At 33.1% G+C, this 21,202-nt stretch overlaps 1 protein-coding gene across 2 annotated transcripts in view; it reads right to left on the reverse strand.

Annotated features, from left to right (window-relative positions):
* The window catches only part of Ncam2 (neural cell adhesion molecule 2), a 409,212-nt gene that overhangs the window by 172,613 nt on the left and 215,397 nt on the right, over positions 1–21,202 (reverse strand). For both annotated transcript variants that reach the window (XM_048422798.3, XM_085685717.2), the window contains exons 3-6: positions 20,252–20,458; positions 19,239–19,382; positions 11,805–11,942; positions 1,066–1,183 (exon numbers count right to left, since the gene is read on the reverse strand). In XM_048422798.3, the coding sequence (XP_048278755.2) occupies positions 1,066–1,183; positions 11,805–11,942; positions 19,239–19,382; positions 20,252–20,458 (607 nt within the window). The remainder of the gene's footprint in view (positions 1–1,065; positions 1,184–11,804; positions 11,943–19,238; positions 19,383–20,251; positions 20,459–21,202) is intronic.

The following is a 21,202-nucleotide window of genomic DNA, read 5'->3' on the forward strand; positions in this document are numbered from 1 at the left end:
TTCACACAATAGTAAGTGAATTGCATCCAAACAATATTGTTGCTAAGAATGTTAAAACATCAATTTTAATACAAACTTTATTCCATCAGCAAAGCAGACTCAATCAGTAACAAGGCCGCAGGGCCAACGTTGAACAAAAAATACCTCTGTAGCTCCAGTAAGCAATCTCTGTCAATTTTTCGCTCAGGGACATTACGACAAGCTCACTTGCTGTAGTCTTCGTCTGTCCAATCTAATATCCTTAGCCAGTAATTAATAGCACCTGAGGCAGGCAAGATGCCTCATTGAGTTAAAGTACTAACAAATTTGGAAATCAAAGTTTATTCCAGTTTCCACAGTGAAAGGCAAGAACCAGATCTTGAAAGTTGTCCTTTGATACCCATAAATATGCCATGGTGTGTACACACCAGTACTGTCTCACACCCACACCCACACCCACGCACATGCACACACAAGCACACTAATAGTGAATTATTTTTAGAGCCTGTTTCATTATTTATGTTATTTATGAGATATAAAACAGTTATATCATCCCCTTAATCGTTTCTCCTTCTAAAATCTTCTTGTTCATTTGCTTTTCTTTTTATCTTATTAAAAACAGATTTTTTTCATACAATGTATTTTTATTTTGGTTCTATTTCCTAAATTTCTGCCAGGTCTTCCCTACTTCCCATCTCATAAAATTTTACAACCTTTCTTCCTCTTTCTCCTTAGGAAGCAAACAAGCATCTAAAAAATGAAATAAAAAACAGTCAAACTAGAATAGTATGAAACAAACAAATAGAAGAAGGGGGCAAAAATCTCTCTTTCAAATCCATGCTCTCTTTTTTATTAATTTTTGTTCCATCTAGATATGCTTATATATACATATATTCCAAAATAAAACCCACTCAGTCTATAAAATGTTGCTTGCATGTTTGTTTTCAGAGATGATTCTTTGGTGTTAGATAGTATATATTTTAAATGAGCCTAGACAATGATTGTTTCTTTCCATGTAATTGTACTTTCAAATATTACTCCGTGAGCCAAAGAACACCACAGAGAAGACATGGACCCTTCACTTACCGAAACCAAGAGATGGTAGGATCTGGAGAGCCTGAGGCCCTGCAGGTGAATGTCATCTCTTCTCCTCTCTCTGCGGTAGCATTGAAGGACTTTTGGGGCATCACAATGACTGGTGGAACTGAAGGACAAAGGACAGAGGAAAGAGTTGCGATCATAACACTGCACCAACAATATTTTGCCACTGTCTTTCAGTGCTTTGAACCTTCATTGTTGCTTTCTGTTTTCACAGAGAATTAAGGTCAGTGATATGCTTTCTTATATAATTGGATAATTCAACATGTTATTAGTTTAGTATTTCTCAACCTGTTAAACAATGAATTGTGTATTTTAGCGAACATATATAATGCAGGAAATAGGTCTCACACAAAGACACAGCAGCAATGACTTAATCCATACTGAAATCTACTTTTAGCATAAATGGATTTCCTATTTGGGTTCTTATTGGCCTCTGTAATTCCATAGGCCATCATTCACTGTTTCAAGACAGGGCTTTCAAATTAGGTGTCAAACCATAATGTTCTTTCTGATTAACTACACTTAATTTCTTCAAACAACTATAAAACATTTTATGAAGAGAAACTGCTTCAGCTATAGAGTATGAAAATAGATTTTCATGAACAATTCAATTTTAAAATTAAGCTTCCTCAATTTCAAACTAATTACATTGCAAGATTGTACACGCTGCACATTCTGGTCATGGTGAAACTGTGACTGAAATGCAGTGTTTGCAATAAACAGATCACAGACTTTAACAGCGCTGCTTCCGTGTCAAAGGAAACCCGTGCTGGGACTCAATGCCCATCTGCACGTCCTTAAAGGGTATATGATAAAGTACTACGTATAAAATAATAAAAATAAAAGAAGTAAATACATTGATTATTCTCTCTCTCTCTCTCTCTCTCTCTCTCTATATATATATATATATATATATATATATATATATATATATATATATATATATGAGAGAATATATATATATATATATATATTCTCCAAATAGACAGGCAGTTAGAGGTTTGATTACAATCACATATCTTCAGAGTAGTGCTCAGGTCAGCATTATAAGGCACTGTGACAAGGAAAATGAGGAAAATAAGAGATACATCTTTTTTGGGGGGAGGGGGTTCATGACAGGGTTTCTTTGCAGCTTTGGATCCTTTCCTGGAACTAGCTCTTTTAGATAAGGCTGGCCTCAAACTCACAGAGATCTGCCTGCCTCTGCCTCCCCAGTGCTGGAATTAAAGGTGTGCGCCGTCATTGCCCAGCCAGATAATGCATCTCAGTAACTAAACACAGTACCTCACATGTTTGCCATTATGTGGGTTGATATACAGATCGTAATCTTACATGAAATATCATAATATTTATGATTAGAATCCCCAAAGATGGACTTATAGATATTAACTCTTAATTTAAAGGACACATTCATTTCACTCTCTATATCTCATTGCATTTCTGTTATTATGAACAGAATAAATTTTTTCACCGCATAACCTACTACTGCAATGTTTTGTCTTGTAAGTGAATATCAAATGAGGCATGAGACATCTTGTGCTGTCTTTAATTGTTTTTTTTTAAATATTACAACATAATAGCAAGTTTCCCTTCCCTCTTTTCCCATCCATGCCCCACATACATCTCCCCATATTTCTTCATATTTATGGCCTTTTTCCATTATTATTTTATGCATATACGTATTCAATACTTATTTATTCCTAAATGTAACATACTCAGTTCAAATGTTACTTTTATGTGTGTTTTCACAGCTGATTTGTATGAGATAACTAATTGGTTCACCTTTTTTCTTGCTTTTCATATGTCTGTACTATATATTTTGCTCTTGCCTTAGAATTACACATGGAAATAGAATGCTCTTTTTTTCCCATTTGGCAGGTCATCAGGTTTTGAGAATTCAGATGTATAACAGTCCTGTCATGTTCAGAAGGTGTTATCTTGCCCACTTACATTTTTTCTGCCCTACTCCTCTAGGTTTCCTGAGGCCTTGGGGATATATAGAAATTGGATGGAAATGTCCCATATAGGATTGACTAAATTCTACAGTTACTTGTTATCTGAACTTCAAACAGTTTGGAGTCTATAAACAGCACCATTCACTGCAAATTATAAATTAAGTTGAAGGAATGGTTAAATTGTTTATATGGTAGCAACACATATTTTTATCAAACCACAGAAAGCAAACATATTAGCAGAAATCCCTCTTTATGTTTCTTTAGATAGAAACACTTCTGCACTAGAAGAGAGTTTTCTAGTCCCCTCTCTGATGTTGTTGCTAAATGAAAAAGGCTGTTTAATATTTGCCATAATTTTATTTTCAGGAAAATTTCAAGGTTGGAAAAATATTACTGCTTATGTTTTACATAACACTGAAATTATTAAGAAAATGTCCATTATTATATTACAGTGTAAATCAACAGAAGTGTAGTCTAACTAAGAATTTAATACCATGTTCGTAAGACCAATTAGGCTGCTCAGATTAATGTGACAGACACAAAACCAAATCACAGTATTGTTTTTTGTTCTTTTAATTGGTTTGTTTTTTTTCCCCAATTTTTAGGTACTATAATATAAGCTTATATCTCTCAGCTTGACCGATAATTTTTTATTTTTATTACATTTACTTATTTGTATATGTAATCTTAAATACACAATCATGCCATAGAGGGAGAGTGGCTGTCAATAGAAAACCTCAGGGAGTCATTTTTTCTTCCATTATGTATGTATCAAAGAATGGTGGGAAGGAAGATTATCAACTGGGCCACGATACTGTCCCGTTAATACAAATTTTGACACTTGTACATATTTTTATTTTACATTATTGGGAATTATCAAGCTAAAATATTATTTATTATGTATTTTATTAGGAGCTAAAATATAAATTCTAAATATACTTTTCAAATAAAGAAAATGTCTAAAGACTCCACGGATTTTTTTCCCTTTTTTTGATATAAATGTTTACTAATACAGTTGCACTGATCAGACATAAGACTGCATTGGACATCTTTGGAATGATGTTAAAGATGATCATGAGTCACCATGTGGGTGTTAATGATTGCAGATAAGTTCTCTGAAAGAGTAGCCATTGCTCTGAATCACCGAGCCAACACTCCATTCCATTATTTGCTTACGTTTATATTTTATATTGTTTTTAACACTTTTGAAAGTCATATAATACATTCCACTGCCTTTTTACAAGTTTAGATGACCAGGTTGAAAGCCAAAACTTATGTGTTATAATATCTGTCTACGAACAAAGAAATTATGTCTTATCTTCAGGTCTTCTGATGATTTCAATAGCACATAAACATTGAAAAAAAATAAAAAATGTGAACCAACTTAAAAACCACATTTTCAAAGCTTATTCACAGTACTCAAATAGAGTATAGACTTTTTCATTTTAAATATGATTATTATAGTAAATCTTCTGATGAGGAAGCAAGGATTCTGCTCTTACAATTTACATCATTGTCATTTTTGTATAATTAATCTCATAATAACATGTTGTGAAATATGGTGGCAGTGCAGGGTAGACTGTGGATTAAGTTAATTCATTAATATAAAATTTTTTGGTAATCTGTATAAAGTGATTACATTCCGGTAGACATATCAGGTCTATATGAAATCATATCTACCTTTCTACATTTATTATCAACACATTCAATTTTTCTGTTTCCTTTCCTATGTAATATAAGCTGAAATCGCATCTTAGTTTTCCTTAACATTGATTATGGTTACTTGCAATGAAATTTATTTTCTTATTGATGGAGAAGGATCAACCTAAACTGATATTTAATAAAAAATAGCTTTTAGACATAAGGACATACATAATCCTGCATATTTATTTCATCCATAGACATAATCAAAACAATTTAATATTAGGATAAAATTTAAGTCTAGCTCACTGATTAAAATGACTTAAGTGTATATAGTTATTTATTTTTGATAAATATTTCTGAATTATGAACAACCATCAATATCAGAAAAATCAGTACTTCCTTTCTCTTTTGCTATAAAACCTATTATTATGTCCTCAAGTTTGAGAAATGATGACAAATATGGGGTATGATTCACATTTACTTTTAAACAATCAATACAATGAGGCAGTGCTAGAACCATGATAACATAGTTAGCACTGGATCGTAAAATAATGTTTAACAGGAAAAAGCAGTAGATCTGACATCTTTGGATAATAATAGTGAAGATGAAATAGTTGTATTATGATTTTTAAAAGTATATGTATAGTAGAGCAAAACGATCACAATCTTATCTGTGGGAACATCTGGCATATAAATCATTAATCTCAAATCAGTTGGAAGATTCATTGCTACAAGTTGTATAGAGAGAACTGGTTTAGAATTCAGTTGGAGCATTTCAGTGTTGACACAGACTGTCAGAAGGCTACCACTTGATTTTTAGCCATAATATGATCCCTGGAATATGTGATGCACAAGAAAATTCCCTTAGCAATCCTTGAAATCATTGCCTTTCCTGGGAGTTCTCACCTGTCCTAAACAAAACCTTAGCTTGCCTTGAAGTTCGGTAAGACTTTCACTGAGCTGCTTCACTCAGATGTTGGTTGACAGTGAGGACAAGAAGTTTTCTGCACAAATTGGGCCCCTGAGAGTCTTGAACTGTTTCTACTTGCTAGACCCTATCCTTTCCTTTCAAAGAAATATTTTAAATGTGCATACCCTGTAGAGTGTGGGCTGAGATTTCAAGCACTTAGTCTTCAGGGAAAAAAAAAACATATAGAGCTTGTAGAATGAGATCTTGTAGGAGAAAATTATATAATTATTGAAATAAAAATGAGTAGCTTGCTAGAGATGAAGTATGAACTAAATACTAGAGAACAAATGAAAATTGGCTTAGACTTAAAAGAAAAGTTATGTATAATTATAAATACACATAAATAAGATAATTGTTCTTTTTAAAACAAGATTACAAAAAACAACAAATTTTTAAGGAATTGCAGCCATATGTACCTTGTAGAATGACTAGTCTTGAAGCTGTTTGCCAAGTCATCATGTGTTTCGACACATTTGGGGAATAGAATACATGAGTGTCTCTTCAGCTAACTCTAAGATCAATTCCATGATGTATTTCATTAATATAATGTGAAATTATACTTTGATTGTTAGACTTTCTTTTTTCTTTCTCTTTTTTTTCTTCTGCTACTGCTGTAGTTTGGTTTCCAATTAATGACAGAACCCATGTCCCAAGTTGTATTTACCATATTAATATATTATAACAACTACCAACACCAAAACAGTCTAAGCCAGTCCCTACATAACTAGAGGAACACATCTGTAAATCAGGGCAACTCAGATGGAACACTTAATTTGGAAGTGAGAAAATGCTGGGCTCTTGTCAGAGACTAACATTATATTGTAAGATGGCGTCTTAGGTGAAACACCACGACCATAAGCAATTGGGGAGGAAAGGGATTCTTTGGCTTACACTTAGACTCTGGAGTCTATTACAAAAGGAAGTCAGGACAGGAACTCAAGGAGGGCAAAACTAAGTAGACTCTTTAAAATACAACTTCTTTTCAAATTCAAGTCTCTCAACTGTGGGATCCTGTAAAATCAAAAATAAAATAAATAATTTATGACTTACTTCAAGAGGGAAGAACCAGTGCACAGCCACAAAATGAAAAAGCAAAAGCAAACTTCAAAAGCTTAAGTAACACAACGCTCAATCATCTGGGATTCAATCACAATCTTCTGGGCTCCTCCAAAAGGCATGGATCACTTCTAGGTCTCCATACTCCCTGCAGCCCATACATGATATCTTCTAGGGTCCAGCAGGCTCTACTCACAGCTGCTGCTATTCTTGGTGGTCATCCCTTATATTGACATCTCCAAAACACTGTGATCTTCTTGTGAAATTTGCCAGCACTTTGTGCCGGGCCTCAAATTCTATACATGACCCCTTCAAACCAATGCCTTCAATTACCTCTGGGGCTGAATCTTCACCAACAGCCTCTTGTGACCTCTCACAGTGTCAAAACCCAGTTATTCTCAATGACCCCTTTATGACTTCCAAACCAGTACTATCTGCGTGAATATTGCACTAGCGTGTTCCGCATCTGGGATGAGGTACAACCTTAGCTGCTTTCAAACACAGTTTCGGTGTGCTATCAGGAGATGCCTTCCAGAAGATTTAGTCTCAACAATGCTAGTCTCTTCAGCTCCAGTTGACCAGCATCAAGTATCCCAGCAGGCAAAAGGTTTCACTCTTTCCTTGAACTTGGCATAAATTTTGCATGGTAATTTATATATAATTATTTATCAAGAACTACTGAGTTCTAGCCACAGCACTCTTTGAGGGTTCAGAGTAGGACTTCTGTGACAAGTGAAAACTGTCTTGGGAATGGGATCTGAGGGGAAGAGTAAACTGACTCAGGCACGTTTTTTCCTATATTTTCTTTATTCCGTGGGGGAAGATGAAAGAAGGAAGAGAAGAAGGCGTAATGGCATAAGGCTAAGGGCAAAGCGTCCGACACAAGAACAAAGAATAACGGTAAAGGCGTCAGGCATAAGGCATCATGGGAAAAGGGGGTAAGAAGAAGATAATGGCAAAGCAAGCGTAAGGCTAAGGGCAACGGTAAAGGTAAGGATTAAGGCATAAGAGTAAGGGTAAAAAGGAGATGTGATGTCCACAAACCTCTCAGTTCATATACACAAACAGACAAGTTAACAGTCCCATAGGCCGTGGCAATATTATCAGGCATACATTTTCACAGAGTCACAAGAAACCAATGCATCTGGCAAGAAGCCACCTTAGGTCTCAGAGGGGGCAGGGCAGTGAAGTTTGCCCTGCAGCTAGCTATACTAACCTGCTGGGTTGGTTTGCATTAGCATTGAGCTGGTTTAGTTAAAATCTCTTCTGGGGACCCTGCTTTTGATTCCAGCAGGGTGCCAAGGTGAGAATTTTTCTCTCTGAAGCTAGTTTTAGCAACTCAGGCGTTTTTCCTGTATAAACAGCTAATTTCCTGTGTTATGATCTTATGTTAGTTGAAACCAAGGAGAAGGGCTAATACATAATATTATTAGATTACACCTTCCTGCATCTGCTGGTCGAGCAGACTACCTCCTATATGAGGCTCCTTTCTTGTCAGTGAGTATTATTAACGAAGAAAGTGTGTGTAGGACCATTTTTATGTAGATTTTGGCAATGAGAACAAGCTCTTGACTGGATCATTTTCACACTATGGCTTTATGGTGTGTGGGGATGTGTCTCTTTGCTCTACAGGAAAAATAGGTTCATACACTGCCGGGATACTATAAAAGAGAGAAATGTCATGATTTCACAAGATTTTTTCAAACCTGACAGTGACTTATCCAAAGGACAGCTGTGTCCATGGTCCTGCAAAAATGGGTTCTCCAAGTAGTGTGCACGTATACACTTGCTGTGGCTAGTTAAATAGATCTGTCAGTTGTACATTTACTGTATACTACTTGTGGGCTCACCACAATTTTATTAAACATTATCTTACAAATTATAATATTAAATTTGTTTTCTCATTGCTAGCTGTTTTCATGGCATTAATCTATACAGTAGTTTTTTTCTCTTTATTGATGCTTAGGATTCTATGACATTTCACAAACATTATAAAGAAAATGGTGAAGTTTCATTTCTTGTAACAAAAAGGGTTGTTCCTCATTTCCCTGCCCTACATAAATGAGTTGGTGCAGGTAGAAATACAAAGATCACAGTCTGGGGATTACTGAAAAACACATCCCTATGCAGTTAGCCAGTGACTTTTTGATATATATCCCACCATTATCATCTACTGTGGACAAGAAGAGTAACAGGGAATTGCCTTGGAGTTCTATATCCACATAATTTTCATCCAGCCTCAATTGTTCCTAGCTCCATTACATAAAGCTTAAATCTGTAGTTAGTGGATCATTTTCATAAATTTACAAAAGATTTAGAAAATAGGAAGCATCATTTCTATAGGAATAACCTTGCACTGACTTTTAAACTTATGCCCCCTGTTTTTTAATATCAAAGAACATTTTCACAGGTGGGGAGCTGGAAATCAGACAAGACGGAAATATTGATGAAGTTAGGGAGAAAACACTGGCTTTATTTTTAAAAAAATTGTGTATGATTTGTGTACATGTTTGTGTATATGCATACCATAATTATCTAGTTTCAAATCTTGAGGACTTTATAGAAAAGCCTGTTATCTCATCCCATCCATTTATATTGATGTATTCTTGAATTATTTTCCAGGCTATTCAAGATTTAAGGAAGGTATAATCACAAAAGGAACGCAATCACTATGTCTCTCCTTCAATGAACGTGCATGCACGTTTATGCTGAATTCAGTCTAAGCTATTAAAATGATAGCATTCCCTTTAATGTCTCCTGTAAGTGTGTAATTGCCAAATTGAGCATAAATATTTAAATTCACACCTTATTAGACTCTGTTAGCTTGTGCTGTACTGGAAACCAAGAACTCTACACTAGAATCTGAAAATGAACCTTCATTGTTGTCAGGTGGAACATGACATTTTTGAACATATACTGCTTAATTATATCCTTTCACATTCATTTTCTTCTCCATTAGTTGGGTTCCAATTATTGATTACAATTCCCTACCTCTCTCCTAGTAAGAGCTTTCTACCCTTCTGTAGTACTTTCTCCTCAAAGGGGTCTATAATTATCCCATAGAAGGCAGACAGATATTTAAGGACATACACAACACCCTCTATGACCTGCCTCTGTTTTTTCAGCTATATCTAACCTGATTTCTCACCCATTTAGTACTATCAGTATCTTTGTACTCCCTCAAATAATGTATTATAGTCACATTTCCTTTGCTGTGTTCAGACCCATGGCCAGTTTTTATTCTTTATGATTATGCTTTGGTCTACAAAAAGCTTCTTCTCTCCAAATTTTAATAAATCACAAATTTTCATTATTAGATTTCTTCTGAATAACAAGGAGTCATTCTTTTCTAGCAATATTGGTAGCATTGATAATTTAAAAACTTCTCTTTGATTAAGCATTACAACTACTTGGGAATCCTTACATCTTGAAAACCATAGTGGGGGTTAATTAATACATTTGGTTAAAAGTGATAGTGAGAAAAAAGTCTAAGCATCTTAGAAAATACAATGTGACCTTAGATATTCTACAAGTCAAAATGTAATGTAGAATGAAACAATATATATATATATAGCTATTCAATGAATTTATAAATTCAACTCTCTCATTTTGAAAGCAAAACAATACTTGTGAAATTTGTTTTTCTTTAAATATTTTAATAAGGGGAAAACTTTATAATAAATGTTTACTATCTTGGAAAAAGGGGTAAACTCTCTAGAAATCCCCAGGAAAGTAACTTTCAGTTGTAACATAGTCAAAACTAATTGTAACATGACGAAATAAATATTTAATATTGCATTTTCTCAAAAATACATTTTATTTTATAAATATTATATCTCTATACCTCTATATACACTATGAGTTTATTTTCATTTTTTTCAGTATTATTCACATGTTGATGAAATATGTATTTGTGTCATGATGAGCCTAATAAAATACGACCAAGATAAAGGCCAGAATAATAAGGGAAAAGTTTGTAACAAGTAATTGAGAAAGACTAATGTATTAACTAGAAAATAGTAATACAACAAGAGACAAATTGTAATTTAAGAAAGAGAAAACAATGTGTGAAAAAGCCATATTTTATTTCTTATTTTATTTATTTATTTATTTATTTATTTATTTTTACAGTTTTGAAGTCTCAAACTCTCCATTAAAAAATCTATGAGGGGTTCAGAGAACTGTAACAGACACATTGCCAGGGAAATCTTTCTGAGAATCTCGAGGTTCAGAAGGCACCAATAAAAGGAAAAAGAGTCAATAAGATTGGAATAGAAAGAATTTCCGGACTAAATCAAAGAACATGCAAGAGAAAAATCACAGTATTCTGGTTACATTGGTCAATATGCTTTCTTGACAGAATCTGACTAAACCACCTCAAGCAGAAGCAATCAATACTGGGATTGGTGAACACTTATTTTACAGAATGAAGTTTTAGTTACTTTAAAGTATGAGAGCTTATGACCAGAAAGGGAAAACACGGTGAATTAGTATCGTTCACCCAGAGATGATCAGAGTTTTTAAGCTGAGTTTGTATAGGAAAGGAATATGCAACTGGCTTTAGGGTGAACAGACACAGACAAAACAATGTCAACTTTGTTTTGACATGAATGTTTTCATGGCCAGAAATACTTTTCTATATTTGCCTTCCAGTCGACTCTTAATAAATAAGAATAAGAAGACAAAACTTCAGATTTTACTTTTATTGTGGAATTCTCGTGAAGAATTTAAAGATTTAAATCGATATTGTTAACTAAAAAGTAACAATATTAACTCAATTATTAAAACTGGGGAAATATTAAGTGATGCATATGTCAGAAACTTAAATATCAATCTACTAAGAGATGTTATTATGTTCCGGTTTGTATTCTTTTAGATACATTTCCTATAAAAATCAAGATGCCCTAAGAAGTAATGGCATCTGAGACTGGATGTTTAGTTGAAATGCAATATAAGAAATATCTTTAGTAAAATTGGTGGATTTTACAGGCATAGATTGCATCTCCTAGGGATATATTCATTGTTGATTTTGCAGTTTACCTTCTAACAAACATTGCTGAAACACACAACAAAAAGCACACAAATAATTTCTTGCTTACCATTGACAATAACAATGATATCCCGGAAGTCAATCTCTCCCCTTGCCTCCACTCTTCCTTCACATCTGTATATACCTTCATCACTTTTATTGATGTTGAGAATCTGCAAGTTATTGTTTGCAAGCACAGCAAACCGATCTGAAAAGCCAGCAAAGGAGAAGAAATGACATCAGTGATTGGATCTGAGGCCAGAGCACTCTGAGTTTCTAAGAGTTAAACTCCAGCACTTTCCTGACACCAGCCAACTTTTCATCAACCGCAAATTCAAATTTGAAAGTAAAATGTAATTTCACAACTTCAAGTTTTCCACTCTAGCTCTGCCTTGCTATATCCTCCCCTAAAATGCATTCAAGACTTTATATCCACATAAAATGGTTAGGCTATTATTTTATCCTTGGTGCTCTGAATGCAGACATGATGCACAAAAAGAACAAAGCAAGGAGTTTAGATATTGCTGACCTGACAACTTTTAAGTGCAAACAGCCACTTGGCTGTGGAAAGTAGTTAGAAAATTTATTGAACATCTTTCCTCAAGAATAATTAAACTGCTAATTCTTCTGTAACCTGGAAAGGAAGCCAAATGACATACTAATGTGCAAACCACGTGCAGGATACAAGAATGGTTATGACTTGAATTTATTTAAGTACTTTTTTGCAAATTACAAATTAATCTTCTTCATGAATAATTAGACACAAGCATTAATTTTTATTTTGAGGTTAAATTTCTCTTTCTTATGCACATGGGTAGGCTGAAAAGGCATATGGCATTTGACGTACTGACTGCTAAAAATAATATTTGTTTTTTCTAATTTTTTGCTTTGTGTGTATGAAAGTTTTACCTGCGTGCATGTATGTGTACCAGCTGCATATCTGTTGGATCCTCTGAAACTGGGGTTACAGATGGTTGTTAGACACTATGTGAGTGTTATGAATTGAACCTGAGTCTTATGTCTTATGCAATCACTGAGACTTATTCCTGGACCAAAAGAGCTATGAATATATATATATATATATATATATATATATATATATATATGTATATATATATATATATAATTATCTGAGATGCCTAAACATAATCATTATCAAAGAATTTTTTGTGATACCAAGGCTTTCTTATTATGTAAATGATGCTCTCATGTCTAGTTCTCCTATATTAAGGATTTTAAATGAAATGTTACTATTTTTGTTTTACAACTTCATTTTGCACAGTAAATATCTTTTGTTTCATTCATTAATGAGTCCATATAGAGTATTTAATAGCTTGGTTAATAAAGTAGATACAGTCTTGTCAACTTTGAATATATGCATCAAATAGAACTGCCACTATTATAGAGAACAAAGTACCTACAAAATTCATTGTTTAGATGCTACTTTTTTTGGTCTGGACCAAGTTTATTGATTTTTCTCCATTTTGTTTTAATAGAAATGCAAAGAAATCATAAAAAAAATAATGAAAAATAAAGGAAAAAGAAAAGAAAGTTTTCACCTGGGAGTCCTGTAGTAAATCCAAGCTACAAAGATGTTTTGATGGTAGAAAAAGGAAAAGAAAAACTATTATTTACACCTATTTAAATTCAGGTGTTTTAAAATTTGCCATCATTTTTTAATGTTGGAGAGGTGTTTCGAGGAGAAATAATTGAAGGATTATCGCTCAGGCAATAAGTTATTAAAACAGGCAAGCAAGTGGTCATTTATTACATGATAGGTACTTGCTTGAGGTGGAAAAGGGTAGATTAAGAGGCTGCCTCAGAAAGAACCCAAAGTATGAGGACAAGGACATTCTATTTTCCGGTATGTCTTTATATATAAAGAATATATAAAAATTTCCATTATGTTTATTTCTTTTGTATTAATTTAAGATAGCCAAAACGGAGACACAGAGTCTTCCCTGGTTAGGTCAAAATGGAAACATGAAATTTCTTCACCCCTGAACTTCCAGAATGACTCAGAACTTCAGAAGACTCATGAGGATATAAAGTCAATGTAAATATATTCTATCATACTTTGGGGTAGAATGATAGAACAACTATGATTATTTTTAACGTGTGAACAATGGCAATGCTAGCTAATGCACCATCATGGATTCAGGAAATCTCACAGGCCTCCACTCCCTAGATGAAAAGCTACAGGCAATTAACAACCACTAAGAGAAGGATGCTTAACTTTCCCCTGAAATGAATCCCCTATTTGGTTATCCATTACGAAGTTGTCATTCCTGAAAATATATGTATATATCTGCAACACTCAACAGATTCAGCAGATTTTTTTTGTACATTAATTTTCAAATATTTATACAACATTAACAGTAAGAGTAGTACATAATTAAAAAGAGTATGGATTTTGAGCACTTGATAAAAGATATATAAAGGGTTGGAGGGAGGAGAGAGGAAGGAAAATGATGTAATTATATTTTAACCAAAACATTTTTTAAAAGAAATAATTATGTTTAAGACCATTCAAGAGAGGATAATGCTCCCAATCACATCAGACTGATTACACTGTCTTTTCCAAGTTCAGAAAACATGCAATATCCTATATATGCCAAATCCTTAAATTATGATACTTCACTAGGTCTAAGAGAAATTGTAAAAAGGAACTCTGTTTTAATTGACATGGTGAAGGTGATGTTTCAACTGAAAATAAAAAGATAGTCATAGACATATAATATACCTTGGAGAGTAATTGACCATTATTTTAATTTCTGGTTAGAAAAACGTCTCTTTCAAATTACCACTTAATTATTTACTTTCTGTAATGGATTAGAAACCATTCAAACTCTAAAGGAATAATTTTATATATGGTTGCTATTTTATAAATTTATGTTTATACAACAGGCCATAGTAAAATCAATTTCTGTGGAAATCGCATGTAAAATTCCAACGTGTATAGAAAACTTGTAGTTGTTGGCAAGTGACGAAAATAAAGAACATCACTGACATGAATATCCTAAAAAGGGATATTTTATAAAGGCATAACTAACTATGAGTTTGAAAATGTTTAAAAGTCTTTTTATCATTTGCAAATAATTTAAATTTTAATAACTAAAATAAAAAAATAAATAGATAACAATCAATAAATAATGTATATTGCTTTTAATTTTGAAATTTTCAACTCTCAGCTTTTAATCTGTTTTTATTTCTTGTAAGAAGATGCCAGGCTTTTTCTCTTCTATGACATGTTTCAGAAGGTACGGTTTAATAGTGGAAAGCCTTCTTCCAGACTCCACTCTTTTTGCTTACTTCAGAGCACAACACAGGAATGTGGTAAGCACACTAAACACAGACTGTATGCAGTTCTGTTTAATATCTTCACATGGAACTCAGGGCAGACTCACAAGTCACGACAATCATTGTTTCCAGCATGTACTGAATCATCCTTTGTATCTATCTCTGTTTCCTGGTGTTTATTTAACCAACAGAAATCTATGTGGCATCACACTATTTTTATTCATTATTTAGTGGAAAGTCTTCTCACACAGCAATTATTGCCTAAGAACCTGAACAACTGCCAGTGTTTGCAATTTTGCCTTGAAACTCATCTACATTATTCAACTTGCTTCCAAACCCATTTTAGATTACTTTATAGAAACACTTCAGTGATGATTCCTTTAAAAAAAATCCCTATGATCTTTATAGAAATGTCAAAAGGAGGCTGACTTTGATAGTCTTTCTTCTCCACGTTCCTTAATCGTAGGAGAACAATTCCTGGTCATTTGCATAAGCATTCAGTTTGTATGAATATGAAAGTTCAAGTTAGACTGCCCTGATTTTTAGGTTCCTCCTGGGTAGCAATCACCACACCACTTCTATAAAATATCTGCTTTAGAGGGAAACTCCTTAAGATTCGGAAGTTCTAAGGGAAGGTGAGACGTTCCATCTTACAGGCAAGTTCTCTAGCATTCAGAAAGTAAACGAATCAAAAACATGAGGAGTCTCTGGAATCCACTCTTCTCTCCCAGAGCCTACATAATCAATAATAACTGCTGGAAGATTCCTTCAGACTAGATAGCTTTATGGAAGAGATACTATCTACCTTGTTTGCTTATTAAAATTTGTTCTGGGATAGAATTCTGATGAAGCATATATATTTGACTCATTTCTATATATAAGCATATATACGTATATGCATATATACTTACTCCCGGAAGTAACTTTTTCCCTATACATAAGGGACCTCTATAAAACTCCTTGGTTCACACATTGGCTTTGATGATATTCTTACTGTTGTCTGTAATAGTTTCTCGACATTGCATAGGTAGAAATTTGTTTATGACTTGCCAGAATTAATATCTTATAACAATTCCTGAGAATGTCATTATGCTTTTTATTACCAGGTCTTGCATGTGAGGTGTTCTGCCATGAAAAGTCCTCACATGAGGAGACTAATACCTATGCTTGTGCAAAGGGACAATTTTCTATTGACAGACATGTTTGAGACCCACCTTTTCATTAACTCTCTTGAGCATCCTGTTTTTTTTTTTTTAAATGAGAACATTGAAACTTACCTTTCATAGATTTGGAGTACCTTGTTTTAAGTGATTATTTATGTACATATTCCTCTCTACTATCTACAGTTTAAAGACAATGAAATTGTCTTCTAACAATGAATCAACATGCAATCTTTTATACTATCAGATAATTCCATAAATTCTTATTGAATAAGATATTTTTTCTATAATTCTGATACAAAAAAACCACTTTATTAAATGCTAACTAAAATATTTACAAAGCTTATGAGACAGTTTCAAATTAAGCCATATTCAGTAATGTCTATATATTCCTGGGTAATGATTAAAACTGAGGAAACTATACTTCTTAGGCGCTTCCTGCGTGCCTGTGCTCATTAGCAGATGGGTCTCCTTGAAAGAAACAAAAGAAAAGCCTACTTAAGTTCTTCTCTTGTAATGTCATGTTGAATATCTGACAGCTCCTGTCAGAAGTACATGAGACAAACTCTCTGAGGCCCTCAATATCTGGCCTTGACTGCCAATACAGTAACCAATGACATATTAGCAAAGAATGCTCCCAGATCATCTACTTAATTTAATATCTTTACAGAGCTTTTCAGTTATAAATCCAATTTTGTTAGACTAACTGTTAAATACAACACGTTAGATGCATCACAAAAATATTCCTAGAGATCTATCTAAATAGGCGAATTGTTTGAGTATTAAATGTTTAGAATCTGCCTTTAACATTCCTGTTAGAAAAGACTGAGCTACACAATTATCATTAATTATTTTATTTTCATCATATGTTATACAACTCAGGAATATGAAAATTTAAATCTACTGATATCTGGTTTGTAAATATTTTTTCTAGGCATAAGCTGAATACATATAACTTTGGTAAGACTCCTCCTCATCATTAAAAACAGAATAAAATATAAAGCATGAATAAAAAATATCATGACTGAGAACCACACATTTAGCAACATCATTCATTTATATAGCAAACATTTATGAATACCTGATAGGTTATTTACAAGTTACAGAAACTGTTTGAAAAGGTTGCATTGAATCCAATGGAGCTTCCAGATTTTCATATCCCATTGCAGGATGCTTGGAAGCCGTGTCAGATGTGCTACTGCAGGGTCCATTCCCATCCTTGCTGCATTTCTTAAACTATCTTTTTTTAAAGGTTTTGTTCCAAGTCACATGTCAAAAGCATTAGCAATATTTAAATCTCCTTGTGATTAATGTTTATTATATCATGTATGTAAATGCAACCTCCAATGTTTGATAATCTTTAAATGTGTAGACATTGCCATTCAATTATTATAATAAAAACCTCTGTCCTTTCAGATTGAGGGGAACAATGCTGAGAAAATTTTGTATAAATTACTCATGCAGTTTGTATAAAGCTTGTAGGAATTTCACATAACAAAATAAAAAGAAATTAAATGTTTTATTTTATTAAATTAGAATATAAAATGAAGTTATCATTAACTGACAACTACTAAATATGTGCTGCATGAAAAATTATCTTAAAATAAAAATACCAACTATTAAGCATAATTATGACACACTCTCTAGTCATACTTTAAAAGAGATATGCTACTTTCTTTTATGCTGTGGAAATTTCATCTCTTCAAAGCACATAATGGAATCATCTAACATGAAAAATACTTTAAAAGATTCAATTATTTGTACTGCTATGTAATGCAGGTACAATGAAATATATAACAAATTGAAAATGTTCCTATTCACAATAGCAAAGTAACATAATGTTAGCAAATTATGCTTTCAATTACAAATGTCATATTCTGGAATTTTACCTAAATCTGAATCAAAATCATGATGCCAATTTGAACAAAAATTCTTTTCTGTCAATTATCCATACATGTCTTTCTATAATACTTAAAATATGTCACTTTTTTTAAGAGAACATTCATAGAACACAAAGTTATTTCATACTGATATTATATCCTGCTTGTATATAGTATTCTCATGGTATTAGAATTATAACAAATAGATTCTGGGTGTTTTACTGTTAACTACTTTATTTGTTTTTTTATTTTTTTATTTTTTAACAGTGTAGTAGTATCTGGTAGGAATGGAAGTCAAGCACACATTTTTTAAAATAGTACTCATAGTAAATTTTTTGTCTTTCTGTAATAAATCAATTGATAATACTGCTGCCAAATCTGCCATAAACTACATATGAGCATAGCTATTTTCTGATTTTGTTTTTTCTGTTTTTTATTTGTTTGATTGGGTGTTTTTGTTGTTGCTTGTTTTGTTTTTTGTTTTCATTGTGTGCTTGTTTTGGGGGCTTTTGTTTTGTTTTATTTTGTGCTTATCTGTACCCAGGTATTCCAGGTTGGTTTTGGGAGTCTTATGAAGCTGGGACGACCTTCAACTCCTGACTCTTCTATGTTTATTCAACAAGTGTTGGGATTACAGGCACTTATCATCATGACTGGTAACATGTCTTTCTTTTGCTTTCTTATTAAAAGAAACAAGGAGCCAGCACTTGGAAGGGAATAGTCAGAACTTTGTGAGTTCGAGGCCAGCCTAGTCTACAAGAGCTAGTTCCAGGACAGGCTCCAAAGCTACAGAGAAACTCTGTCTCAAAAAAAGGGGGGGGGTGATATAGTATTTGGCTCAAAGATGAGAATACAATAAACCTCAAGATAAGTCTTAAATCTCCGAATAATTGTTTGAAACTCAGAAAAAGAAAATATACCATCCTTTTTGTTGTCTACTTAGTTGTTTGTCAAAATCAGATTCTTGCTATATGTCCCAGGTTGAAGTTGGGATCAAATCTCCCCCACGTCAGCCTTTTAGGTGCCAAGAATACTGGCACACATATTGGTACACAGTATCATTCCTGACTCTTTGCTTCCTATGCTACAATACAGAACTTTCGTATTTGAAAAACTTGAAGTATTTTAAGAACATATAACTTAAGGAGTTACCAAAATACTAACTGTCGGGAATGGTGGTGACTTCCTCATTGTGATACAACCAGCTGACAGCAGGGGCAGGTGAGCTGCTAACCCTGCAGACCACTTCAGCGTCCTCCCCTTGCTTGAACTCTTGAGGGGATACCACTTCTCTGAAGGTGAGTTTCTCTGTAGCAAGAAAATAAATCCACTTGTTAAATATGTATCACTTACTGGACTTAACATATTGTCATCTCTATAGTGAGAATTTAGATATTTAAAAACTTTATAAACAGTGATCTTGTGCCCACCACACCTTGTCAGTGTGCTCCAGGAACACAGCTTTGCTTTTTTCTTTTAAGAATTCTTGACTATGAAGTTTGTTCTGAAAATTAACCGTCTACTTTAACTCTTTGAATTCTCTATCTACCTCTAATTTATCATCCAGGAAATTCCATTACATGTGTATATGACATCATCTATATATCTCTATTATTTATAGTTCAAGTCTTAGAAGAACACCGACTAGATTCTATCAGAAGAGTCTTGGCTTAGTAAATGAGCACAGATATTTATGCTCAACCAAGAGTTTTCCACAAAAACACATGAATTGTTGTGGCATCAAATTTTTCATTTATCATTTAATATTTAAACCATTAAGAATTTTGTACATCATTCAAAAATAATGAGAAATGTTATCAAAATTATGCCTATATCTTACTGACTTATTTTTTTTTATTTTAGAACCAGACAAAATAGAATAACATTTTAATATCTTTTCCAGAAAATTTTAATGTGTCAGGGGTAGAAAAGGCCAGAGATGAAGACATTTCATGAAATGCCTGGTTTGTTTTAATATGTTATAATTTTATAATAATAAAATCAAAATTATAAAGAGCAAAATATTTTTGTATTCTATTTAAAAATGTATGAACTTCAATCCCCCTGAAATTTATTATTGAGTTCCAGTTTTTATTTTTAAGCATATCTTCTTGTTTTTTAATCTTTTGTAATTAAACTGCTGTTTTAATAAACTACAACACAAATGCACAACTTACGGTAAATTTCCAGAACTACTGTAGCTTCTTGTGTCTGTCCTTTGTCATCCGTCGCTTGGCAGCGATAAATCCCTGCATCTTCTATGTTTGCATTATAAATGGTTAGTCGTGACCTGACGCCTTCCTTCTGGACCATCACCCTCTGTGTGGAAATGATCTTCTCTCCTTGGGGATTATACCAATCTATACTCTCAGGCTCACCAATGGCTGCAGAGAGAAAAACAAATGTTTGAAAATCGATTTGGCGTGTTTGTTTTCACAGTGACATTTACTATTATGTAACAATTTCAGCAATTTAGAAAAGAATGTCAATAAAAGAGTGGAAATCCAAAAATTGTACAAAACTGAAAGCAAACACAAATGTTAAGACAAATGTTCATCTTTGTTTAATCAACATTAAGGACTCCGTCTGTTCCATGGAGGCAAGCTTCAAACATTTCATCTGAAATATATTGCTAAAATTTAAGCTGTGAGAATTGAAGCCTCACAGTCATAATATATGATATTTTTGCACAAAATATTAAAACTGCTTTAGACAGATACAAGCCAAACTGAGACATATTTTTTAAAAGAAACAAATGCTAACATAATTTCATATGCTCAATTCTCATTGCTAAAGTCAAGAGACAGCAGAAGTGTTGGCACAAATAAAGAATTGCTTACAAATATGTAATTATTTTGTAAAACAAAATTAGACCTTTGATATTACAATATTTTGAGACAATTTAAACCATGTTCAACTGGTGAAAATAAGGTCAATTGCTATATAAAAAAAAATCCTAATGTCTCTTGCCTACTGAAATGTGTTATTATGTCACCTTTATTTGAAATTATTAACCATTTAATCATATTATAATTAGAATATATAGAAATAGCACTTATCATGTTATAAAAATGGAATGAGGTTCTTATAATATTCTGCAGAAAGGTCATGTAATACATTGATTGTCA

The sequence above is a fragment of the Myodes glareolus genome, chromosome 2 (genome assembly GCF_982192425.1).
Source record: "Myodes glareolus chromosome 2, mMyoGla1.1, whole genome shotgun sequence".
NCBI classification, from domain to species: Eukaryota; Metazoa; Chordata; class Mammalia; order Rodentia; family Cricetidae; genus Myodes; species Myodes glareolus.